This window comes from Archocentrus centrarchus, unplaced genomic scaffold (genome assembly GCF_007364275.1).
Source record: "Archocentrus centrarchus isolate MPI-CPG fArcCen1 unplaced genomic scaffold, fArcCen1 scaffold_54_ctg1, whole genome shotgun sequence".
Taxonomy (NCBI): Eukaryota; Metazoa; Chordata; class Actinopteri; order Cichliformes; family Cichlidae; genus Archocentrus; species Archocentrus centrarchus.
Window position 1 is genome coordinate 385,526 of NW_022060276.1, and position 12,057 is coordinate 397,582.

Sequence of the window (12,057 nt, forward strand, 5' to 3'; positions counted from 1 at the left end):
ACAAAACCAAAGGATCTTGATGAACTCTGGGAGGCATGTAAGACTGCATTCTTTGCTATTCCTGATGACTTCATCAATAAATTGTATGAATCATTGTCGAACCGCATGGATGCAGTCCTTCAAGCTCATGGAAGTCACACAACATATTAAATATGGCTCTAATAGCACCACAACTTCATTTACCAATGTTATGAAACATATCTTTGTATTTGAAGTAAATTGTTTGATTTTCACATTACTTTCTGTGGGCGACAAAACTTTTGTCTTGCCAAAATCTGACCTTTCTGTGTTCATTAAATGATCAATATTTCTGCAGTGAAGCAAATTTATTTTCGTAAATTAAACCTCATTTGGGAGGGTTTCAGCTTTCATATGAGTCACTTCTAAAACCAATGGATGAATTTAAAGTCAGGTTATGAGCTTTTGTTTCCACAACATGGATAAGGGACAGAACTTCTGTCAGGGACTGTAAAATGAAGGTGCTGGAAAAAAAAAAAAACTCTGTGCTATGATAACCATTCTTTAAAATAATTATGCTTATGTATATATTTCTCTTTGAAATGACAGTGTTAGTGATGAACAGCGATGCCTACATGAAGAGGAAACCTTTGTAAGACCTTTTCAGGAACTTTTTGTTCCTGAAAAGCACAAAATTGACTAATGTCTTTCCATTTGAGACGAGACCTGCACATACTGAAGCAGACCCTTGCAAATCTCAAAGTGTTTCTGTTACTTCCTCTCTTGCCTGTGCCCCTTCCTGTTTTTTCTGCTCTTATGTATAAAATGATGGTGAGAAAGCTGTTTGAGGAGCACATGCCGATAATATTTGCTCCTGATTTCTCGCAAGAAATTAAAGAGCTTTGCCCGAGACTGATCGTGTAAAGCCTGGTCCTTGATAAGTTTTTGAATTCATCCAACCGAACAGCATGTCTGGGCCCTGCAGTGTGGGGCTTGACCGAGCAGCCCACAGTTCCATAAGATGCCACACCTGCTCACGCCGTAACATTGCCTTGACCATGTCTGGCAGATGACCTGCTGGGTTTGGGTTGCTTTTTGAGCTTAACAATGAGCTCCCTCGCATGCACTGACATCTCTTTAGGCCTCAAACTTTAAAAAACAGTGAAAAGCAATAAAAGCAAAAAATTCAATACTTTGAGTACATTTCAGATATTATGTCTGCTTGATTTGTAATCAAATAATAAGGGAGCAGGCCTCACCTGGCCATGATACTACTTCTCAGTCAATTGTCAAGTTATTTTAAGTGTTTGAAAATGGGAGATTGAGTATGAAAATGGCTGCAATTCCCAAATAGATAATACAAATTTTAGTAAAACAGTCTGAATTTATGCCAAAAGTCTTCATTGCACTTCAATCACATATTGATTTTTTTCTATATAATACTGACTGCATATTTGTCAAAGTATACACCTAACTGTAAGTGTGGAGTACAGGAATACACACACACACACACACACACACACACACACACACACACACACACACACACACACACACACACACACACACACACACAACTAACCTGACTGTCAGGGTCACCGGGCATCCCCAGTACTGGTGCTGGTGGTCTAGGGGGAGTGATGGGTAGATGTGATGGGGTCACTGGAGGTCGTGTGGCCAAACGAGGTCTTTCACAAACCTCACACAGAACACTATTGGCTGCATTCACGACGGTGCAGCTCTTGCACTGCCACTCTGAGAAAAAAACAGTAACAAATACATACATCACTTTATTCTGTTCCTATTACTGAAACTTAATAAGATTCTTACAGAAGTAGCTAAGCCCCCTCAAGTGTGTATGCAATGCAGTCCAAAGGACCCATTTCCAGTTTCTTTTCATTATTGGGATACATGGACCTACAATAGCATCACGCATTGCATTTTACAAGCAGATATTTAGAATCAGAATCAGAATCAGAAGGTTTGTATTGCCATATGGGTGAACAGGTTCACAGCATTAGGAAATTGCTGCGGTACTTCGTGCTTACAGAAAAAACAAATAAGTATAAAAACTATAAGACAATATACAAGTATACAAATTGCAAATATACAGAGATATTAGAGCTATAACTATAACACAATATTACAAAATTACAAAATTATAAAATATACAGTGCAGAGACTAATTAAAAGATAAAAAAATAAACTATATTTAACTATATTTTCTGCTACATAGAACAAAAACTATCATAAACATGAAATGGAAGTTTTATACATTAGTTTAATGCATCATTTTTAAGTTAACAACTTCTAATGTTACAGCTGGATCTTTCCTTTTTATTTTTATGTCTATGACTTTTTATTAAGTCACCAATGAAACAACCATACAATCTCAGAGCCAATTTACAGTCACCAATTAATCTAACAAGCACATCTTTGGACTGTGGGAGGAAACCAGAGCAACTGAAGGAAACCTGCACAGGCCACACAGAAAGCTGACCACCAGTTCAATGCATTCTCCAAGCCCACATGCAGATTGGATGGGCAAACTCCCACGAAAACTCGAACATCCGTGAGAGGATGAAGAGCTGGTCTGGGATGAAAAACAGCCCAAAACAGCCCTACCCGGAGTCCCACGGGCCAGATAGGACTCCTTCTTAAGTTTTATGACTCCCTTCATGTCTGTTGTCAACCATATGGCTCAGGGATTACCACCACGACAGGCACCAGCCACCTCGAAACCACAGCTCTGTGCAGCAACTGAATATCCTCAGCCTCCCTCAGAATGGTTTCAAAGTTCTGCTGGAGGTGAGAGTTAAAGATCTCATGGACTGGGGCCTCTGCCAGGTGTTCCCAGCGCACCCTTACAGTGCATTTAGGTGTGCCAGGTCTGTCTAGTATCCTCCCTCGCCACCTGATCCAACTCACCACCAGGTGGAATCAGTTGACAGCTCAGCTCCTCTCTTCACCCAAGTGTCCACAACATACGGCCGCAGATGTGATTATATGATTACAAAATCAATCAACCTGCGACTTAGGGTGTCCTGGTGCCACGTGCACTTATGGACATTTCTATGGTTGAACATGGTGTTTGTTATGGACAACCTTTACACAGAAGTCTAATAACAAAACACCATTCAGGTTCAGATCAGGCAGGCCGTTCCTCCCAATCACGCCCCTCCAGGTCTCACTGTCACTGCACATGGGAGCGCTGAAGTTTCCCAGTAGGATGAGAGATCCCTAACAGGATGGAGCACCCTCGAACACCCCACCCAGCGACTCCAAGGAGGCTGGCTACTCTGAACTGAATTTGGTGCATAAGTGCAGACAACAGTCAGGACCTGTTACCCAGCCCGAAGGTGCAGGGAAGGAACCCTCTCGTCCATCGGTGAAAACTTGAACATACAGGTAACAAGCTGAGAGGATACAAGGATACTCATCCCAGCTCTCCACCTTTCACCAAGGGCAACTGAATCCAGCCGTTCTTCAGGAGACTGGCCTCCAAGGCCATGCACTGAGCTATGCCCGCCTCGATCTAGGCAGTATCTCTCAACCTCACACACTAGCTCAGGTTCCTTCCCCACCAGAAAGGTGAAAGTCCATGTCCCAATAGCCAGTCTCGATAGCTGGGTATCCACCCTTGGCCGCTGCCACACTGCACCCGACCCCTACGATGCATCCTGCAGGTGGTGGGCCTGCAGGAGCCTATGTCTCCTCTTTGGGCTGCACCCTGCCAGGCACCACAGGCTAAGGCCCGGACGCTTTCCCTGCAGATCCTTCCCCAAGCCTGGCTCCAGGGTGGGGCCCCGTTAACCCTATCCCGGGCAGCTATCAGGTTGGGCTCTAGTTCGAATCAAGAAACTTTATGCAGTTAGAAAACAGTGCTAATCACTGCAGCACTGTGCAACCCATCAATTTCTATATTAAGAAAAAAATGCAAGAATAAAAAAATAAATAAAAATGTGGCATTACTAGAGCCTGAGTTGCACAAAAGGAAAACACATACCGGTGATAGTGGCAGGCTGACAGTCATCTGCTTTAGAGCTGAGGGACTCCAAGCGAGGTTGCTCACACTCCTCACACAGCACGTCGTGGATAGAGTTGACTTTAGTACAGTGAAGGCAACACCAGGTGAAAGAACTTGAAAAGGGAAAGTTGTAAAGTGTTTGTTTAGTAGACATCTTGTTTTAGATGAAAGTTAAACCAGCAATATCATCACAGCAATATTCTTTCATTGCACTAAAATGATTTCATGATTAGGAAAAAAAAAAAGAATGAACCTGAGCGTTTAAATGGTTCAATGAATGCTTGTTTTTTTTTCCTGAGTGGGGTTGTTTTTTTTTTTTTTGGTTTTTTTTTTTTTACAGCTTTAGCTTAGCAGAAATTGCACAAATCCCATTTAACTCTGGGATACTTTGATATATATATATATATATATATATATATATATATATATATATATATATTTGAGTTCATGGTCAACTCAATGACCTTTTCAGTCTGAACATGAATACAGCCCTGGACTGAAATGTTACTTAATATAGACTGACAAGTCAAAACTAATACTATTTCTAGACCAATGCAATCAGAGAATTACCAGAACTCCTTATCCTGACCTGTCACTGCTCCAGTTTTTAGAAGATGATGATGACGATGATGATGTGTCAGCTGTTCGATGGTGGTTCGCTCTCTCAGGGTAAGAGTGATACAGTCTGTCACAATCTGAGCAGAGCCCCTGGAGGCAAGTGAGGCAGTGGGCTGAGATACGGAATATTCCACAAATAGCGCAGTTCTCTGAGATAGAAAGAAGACAACAAAAATATAACACTACCTCCTACTATAATCTGTACCAATTCACTGCAATAAATTAATCGTTTTGAAATGTACCACACAGTACACTGTCAAAACTAGATTCATACAGTGTACAAATATTAATTCAGTATCTAAATATAGTATGTGTACAAAATGATCTATAAGAGAACAACTGTTCTGAGATGGTGTAACATTAACATAGCTAAAGAATAGCATCTTTATATAATTTAATTTTGTTCAAATGGTATTTGGAATCTTTCCTTCCAAAAGTGAAGCTCAGTTTGCACATCTGCACGTCAGAGTGAATGGACTGCTTTTCTAGTCCTAAAGGCCTCCCAAAGCAACAATTCAAGCTACATTTATCATTCAGATACACAGGGCACCTTTATTGTAAAAAGACAGAACTTTTTAACATTACACACACATTCACGCAACAATGACACGTCAATGGCAGTTCAGTGTCTTCAGCACCACAACTGTAGGGACCATCAGCCTCTGTTTAGCTCTGCATGCTAAGCAGCAGCCAAATAAACACAGTTTCCATTAATGGGAATTCTTCAGTAGCTAACAACTGAATAAAGGCTTATTTCAAAAACTCTATTGAATATGTACTATACACACAGATCAAAAACACTGGGATGCAACTGTAAATCTTGCATCAAGTCTTTTTTTTTAGAGAGAAACGGTATGTGAATGTATGCCCAGTAGCTATGACAAAATCCTCTGCTTAATATTGCGCAGGTCCCCAGTATGCCACAACACAGCTTTGACCCTTCAGGGCACAGACAAAAGCACTATTTTATATATATATAGCCATCTTTATATATATATTCCACTGGAAGCAGTGGAACAAGCAACCTGCAACCATCAGAGGACTAAACTGACAGTATGTACAGGACATCCCCAGAGCACTTTTCCATGTGTAACTAAGCTCAGTGCTTACTGTCACACACACACATTGATACTCCAACACTTGCATCAGAGAAACTTGGGGTTCCGTATCTTGCCCAAGGACTCTTTGGCATGCAGCCTGGAGCAGCCAGGAATCGAACCACCAACCTTCCGATTAGTAGCTGACCTGCTCCACCTCCTGAGCCACAGCCACCCCAGTCAAAGTACAGGTGTGTAGGGTTATTGCGGCACCTCATTACCTTTCTGTTTCAGCCATCCTGTTGTAACTTGCTGGTGTGCCTGGAATCATTGTCCCATTGCATGACCCAGTTTGGACAAAGCTTCAGCTGTTCAACAGATGGCTTCACATTTGACTGTAGAATATTTTGGTATACAGAGGAGTTCATGGTCAACTCAATGACCCCTCCACCACTGTGCTAACAATTGGTGCAGATACAGCCATTTGTCCGTGGCCAATTCATGGCCAATCCGTGGCCGACCCTTGGCAGTTCATCCAGCTTGTGTCTCAAGGCTCTGTCCTGGGCCCCTCCTCTTCATAACTTACCTCCTTCACCTTGGCAATATCTTCCGCAATTTCAGTACCCATTTCCACTGCTTCGCAGAAAACACCCGGCCTGTCACACCAGAAGGCTTAATCAAGGGGTAGACCCTAATGCAGACTTGGCAGTGGAGCTTTAGAAATACAAATGTCACTTTATTTAACACACTGAGATCACACAATCATGAATAAGCTATAATGCTTTCAGCAGGGGCGAGGTGAGTGCAGGCATCACTCAGCTCACAGGCAGATTATTGGAACGACGTACAGCAGGTGAGTATGAATTCAGAAAACAGCAATTCAGTCCTGGAGAGGAAGTGGTGTGTGTGTTGCCGTTGCGGCTCCAAAGTGTCCAGGAGGGCAGGCAGGCTGGGGGCTGGGTAATCCACAAGGGAAGTAGTCAAACCTGGAGCGGGAGAACTAAAAGGCTGCGCGTGATGAAAAAACAAAAATAGCACACGAAACCCGAAACATAACACAAATCCAAGAACTGTTAGCTTGAGGAGGCTGGAGGCTAGTTAACAAGCAGGTTGGCTAAATACTCTGGCTGGAGGAATTATTGATGGGCACCAGGTGCGATGGTCACCGAGAGACAACCTCCAGCTCCGCCCTGCAGAGCAGGAGACCCAGCCGCCCAGCCTACAGGGATAGAAAATAGGAAAAAACAGAGTTGCACCCAAACCACAACACCCCGACCTCTGACACAGCCCTACATATCCACCAAACCTAACTCTTCCCTCCCACCCTCCTCTATCACCACCTGCTTATCTGAAATCAAAGCCTGGTTCACCTCAAATTTTATTAAATTTCCCAGCAACAAAACTGAGTTCCTTCTCGTCGGAACAATATCCACCCTATCCAAAGGCGACAGTTTCTCCCTCACAATTGACAGCTCCTCAGTTATTCCCTCCCCTCAGGTTAAGTGTCATCCTTGACAGCACTCTATCCTTTCACTCCCATATCAATAATATATATAATAATATATCCAAACTTATTTATAGTCTTGTTACCTCACATATTGATTACTATAATTCTCTTCTATTTGTCCTCCCTCACAAATCCCTCCAGAAGCTTCGAATCGTTCAAAACTCAGCCACTCGTGTTATTACCAAAACCCCCTCATTTCACCACAATACCCCAGTCCTACAGCAAATCTCTGGGGTGTTGACTGAAATTTTCAACTCTTCCCTCATACAGGCAGCCGTCCCCACCTGCCTAAAGACCGCCACCATCATCCCGGTCCCCAAGAGCTCCACAGTGACAGGCCTGAATGACTATCGGCCAGTAGCTCTCACCCCGATAGACATGAAGTGCTCTGAGAGACTGGTTATGGCCCACATTAAGGATACCGTAGATCGTTCAGATGAATGATTGTGCGTTTTGCAATGTGTGTACTATATTAGATGTCATACTTGTTGCACCACGGGCTCCACCTGTTGGTTTTTCCGGATGCAGACATGTTGTGAAGCTGTCGTTTTCAGGCTGCTGTTAAAAACTGTTATTAACTAAGTCAAATCTCCTCACTCATTTTGACATGTGTCAGAAGATGTTTTGGATCTGCAGAGAGTGAGTCCGTTTTTTTTTTCTTCTTTTTTCACCAAACATTGAAAAACTCACGGCTTGCTAACTATGGCGGAGGGATTTCGCAGACCTGACCCACTCCTTTTTGAAGGAGACATCGCTGAGAACTGACGTATTTTTGAGAGAGAATATGACATCTTTGAAGCAGCACACATGAATAAACCACTAAGGCAAAAGCGTACATCCTCCTCAGTCTTGCAGGAGCAGAAGCCACTGAACAAGAGTGTTTGTTTGCCTACACCGCAGAAGTCAGGGCACCAGGTGACAGTGGAGCCGTCCTTGTTCTAGCCGAGTCCAGGGAAGATCCAGAATGTCTCAAACGCAAATTTCGAGAAATTTGCAATCCACAACACAACAAAACAATGGAAAGGCACAAGTTTCACACTCTAAATCAAAAACAAGGTGAGACAATAGAGACAATCCTTTATCAGAAAATCAAAGCAAAAAGTTGTCACTTTGGAGAACTAACAGATGAACTGATATGAGATAGAATTGTGTGTGGCATCAACAATGATAGTGTAAGAAGGGCCCTGCTACGTGATAGTGACTAAACCCTCACTAAAGCCATTTCTATCTGCCGTATCCACAAAGCGACTGAAGAGAACACCAGAGCCCTAACAAAGCAGGCAGCGACAGTGGATGCTTTGCAGCCAAGCTGCACTAGAGGGCAGCATAGGACAATATATTATCAGATGGCCATACGCAACACAACGTTAATAACATGTTGCAATGACCTGCCCAAAGAGATAAATGCCCTGCATTTGGCCAGCAATGTCACAGGTACAAGAAGATGAATCACTATAAAAAATACTGCAAGTTAAGGCCAGCCAGTCAAAACCCTGAAAGAAAAAGCTTTGTGAAGAAAAGCTATGCCAGAAAACCAGTGCATCAGCTAGATGTAGAGCAGCCAGAATATGCCATCACTGATGATACTTTCTATGTAGATGGCGTATCTGTGGACACTGTCAATACTCGAATGGAAAGTCGAGATGAAGGATATGTCACTTTGCACACAAATGACAAACCAATCAAATGAAAATTGACACAGGAGCAAGATGCAATGTAATTGCAAAAGACACTTTTTAACAGCTTTCAGGAGGGAACATCACAGCATTTGGCAAGACCACAAATGTAGTGGCTTATGAAGGCAGCAAAATAGAAACTGCAGGTCTAGTCACACTGCCTTGCTACTTAGATGGACAGCAACAAACGCTACCTTTCTACCTCATAGAGCGTGATGTTATACCACTTTTGGGATTTCGTGCATGTATGCAACTCAGACTTGTCACACTCAGCCCTCTTGTTCACCAGGTCAGCACAGAGACCTAAACAGAGCTCATAAAAAAATATCAAAGAGCAGTACAACGATGTATTTAGTGACCAACTGGGAGAACTGCCAATAACCTACTCCATGACACTGGATCCAGCTGTGCAGCCAGTCATCCGTCCAGCACACCGTATCCCCTTGGCAGTGCAGGCACGAGTAAAAGCTGAACTCGACAGCATGACAAATAAAGGCGTCATTACCCCCATTGCTGAGCCCACAGACTGGGTTTCGTCAATGGTCGCAGCACACAAAAGAGACAAAGAGGAAATAAGATTGTACATTGACCCCAAAGACTTGAACGCTGCTTTAAAGAGACCTCACTATCCAATGCGCAGTGTGGAAGAAGTCACCATCCAAATGTCAGGCACAACTCTGTTTTCAGTACTTCATGCTAAGAACTCCTTTGGCAAATTAAACTGGGCCAAAGGTCGTCCATGTTGACCACATTCAGTACACCTTTTGGACGCTACAGGTTTCTCTGCATGCCATTTGGCATAAGCTCTGCAAGTGAAGTTTTCCAGCGCTCAATGGAACAACTGTTTGCTGGTTACCCATGTGCCATTATAGTTGATGACATTATTGTGGGAGGTCGAGATGCTGCAGAACATGATGCAAATCTAAATAAAGTGCTTGACTGTGCATGTGAATTAAAACTCAGACTCAATCCGCAGAAGTCCAAGTTTTGCCTCGACAAAGTCTGCTATGTGGGTCACATGTTCACAAAAGAAGGTCTAAAGGCTGACCCCACAAAGACAGATGCAATCACAAACATGCCTGTCCCCCAGGACTCTCTCGCCATGCAACGTTTTCCTGGCATGGTCAACTATCTCGGGAAGTTCATACCAAATCTGAGCAACATTGCAACACCGCTCAGGCAGCTCACACATAAGGACACTGCGTGGTGCTGGCTCCGTCAACACCAACAAGCATTTTAAAATCTGAAGTCATGCCTATCCAGCTCACCAGTCTTATCGTATTTTGACATAAAGAAACAGGTGACACTGACCTGTGATCCATCTCGCTATGGACTGAGCGCAGCATGTTTGCAAGATGGAAAGCCTGTCGCATACGCATCTCACACTCTATCAGACAAAAAGACTCACTATGCACAGATCGAAAAAGAACTTCTTGCAGTTGTTTTCGCATGCACTAAACTCAAAGACTACATCTACGGCAAGCACACGGTCATTGAAACGGACCATCAGCCCCTGGTCACCATTCTATAGAAGCCGATCCACACAGCTCCAGCCCGTTTGCAGAGGTTGTTACTCTGTTTACAAGCTTACGACATCACCCTGGTCTACAAAAAGGGTAAGCACATGTACCTGGCCGACAACTTATCACGAGCCCCAACCAGCACTGCTTCACAGATACTGAGTGCTCACAACTCGTTTGAAGTGATGTCTGTTAGTTTTATCTCAACAGCCAGGTTCGAGGAACTCAGAGCACACACAGCCAGAGACCAAGTGCTCCAAACTCTAGGCAATGTGATCCAAAACGGATGGCTAGATAAGGAGTGCTAGGTACCTCCCTCTGTACAACCATTCTTTCCCTACCATGACGAGTTAGTAGTGGAGGATGGCATTGTTGTTAAAGGGCATAGACCAGTCATTCCAAACTCAACAAGAGCAACAAGAGTACAATAAAATCATGCACAGAGGTCACCCAGGCCTTTAGTCAACAAAATGCAGAGCCAGAAGCACAGTGTTTTGGTCCAACATGAACAAGGACATTACAAAAGAGCTGCTGCCTTGTGCAGTATGTAACAGCACCCGTCCTCACCAACAAAAGGAACCGTTAACACCATACCTAGTCCCTACCCTGCCATGGTCTACAGTCGCCACTGAAATTTTTGAATGGCACAGCCAACAGTATGCAATACTAGTAGACTCATACTCAGGGTGGTTCAAGATAGATCTTCTCCATGACACTTCTTCAGCTACTATAATCAAAAAAACTAAAACTGCACTTTTCTGTTCATGGGGCCCTGATCTCAGACAATGCCAGACAGTACATGGCATTGGATGTGTGAATACAAGATGGCACCAGTGTGCACGGCGAGCTGTCTTCGTCTCCCTGGGCTCCTTTGTTTGCTATTGTTGATTCTCCTTCTGTGTTGTACTGATGGCTCTGCTCTACTTGTTTATGATGGCCTAATACTTCTGAGTCTTCGTCCCACTAAATTGCAAACATATAATCTGCGAAATTCGCCAAGAAATCTTCCTCCTATATTGGCGGGCATATCGGAGGGTCTACGCCGCCTACCACTCCCCTTTCCCCCTAGAAGGCACTCAAAAAGATGGGGAAAACGGGGTGGTATCCGGGTGCGCATCAAGACTTACCTGAAATCTGTTGGATCGACAAACTGTCAGATTATTAGAGATGCATTGCCTTCTTTTTCTGCGCTCTGGCACTGGTCCAGATTCAGATGTCATTGCTGGATCTAGCCTGTTGATCCTCCTGTTCTGTCAGGCCAGCTAGAGGGGCCTCCTCCTGTCTGGCAGTGGGTGCGGTCCTCCAGATGTGGCGTGAATCCCGGAAACCTTCACTTGTTGGAACGTGCACCTGCTAGTACCAGTATGACCAGGCTTTGGATGGCTCTGCTGAACACCAGGTCACTGGTAAACAAGACTTTCATCTTAAATCACCTGTTCAACTCCTCAGATTGGGATTTTATGATCCTGACGGAAACATGGGTTCGACCCAGTGAGTCGTCTTTCTCAGAACTCCCCCCGATTGTTCATTTTTTAACTCTCCTTGGACCACTGGCAAAGGTGGAGGGTTAGCATCGATATTTAAATCTGAATTTTGCTGCCAGCAGTTGTCACCAGTGCTCTACCCCAGTTTTGAGGTGCAGTTCTTGGAACTGAACTCCTCTCCCTCAGTCCTCTGCGCATTGTTGCGCATTGTCCACCAAAATGCATTAAGG

At 43.8% G+C, this 12,057-nt stretch overlaps 1 protein-coding gene across 1 annotated transcript in view; it reads right to left on the reverse strand.

The window, feature by feature from the left end:
* LOC115777469 (E3 ubiquitin-protein ligase RNF31-like) overlaps positions 1–12,057 on the reverse strand; it is a 131,143-nt gene that overhangs the window by 60,251 nt on the left and 58,835 nt on the right. The window contains exons 6-8 of the mRNA XM_030725375.1: positions 4,556–4,752; positions 3,965–4,098; positions 1,541–1,713 (exon numbers count right to left, since the gene is read on the reverse strand). Coding sequence (XP_030581235.1) covers positions 1,541–1,713; positions 3,965–4,098; positions 4,556–4,752 — 504 coding nt within the window. The remainder of the gene's footprint in view (positions 1–1,540; positions 1,714–3,964; positions 4,099–4,555; positions 4,753–12,057) is intronic.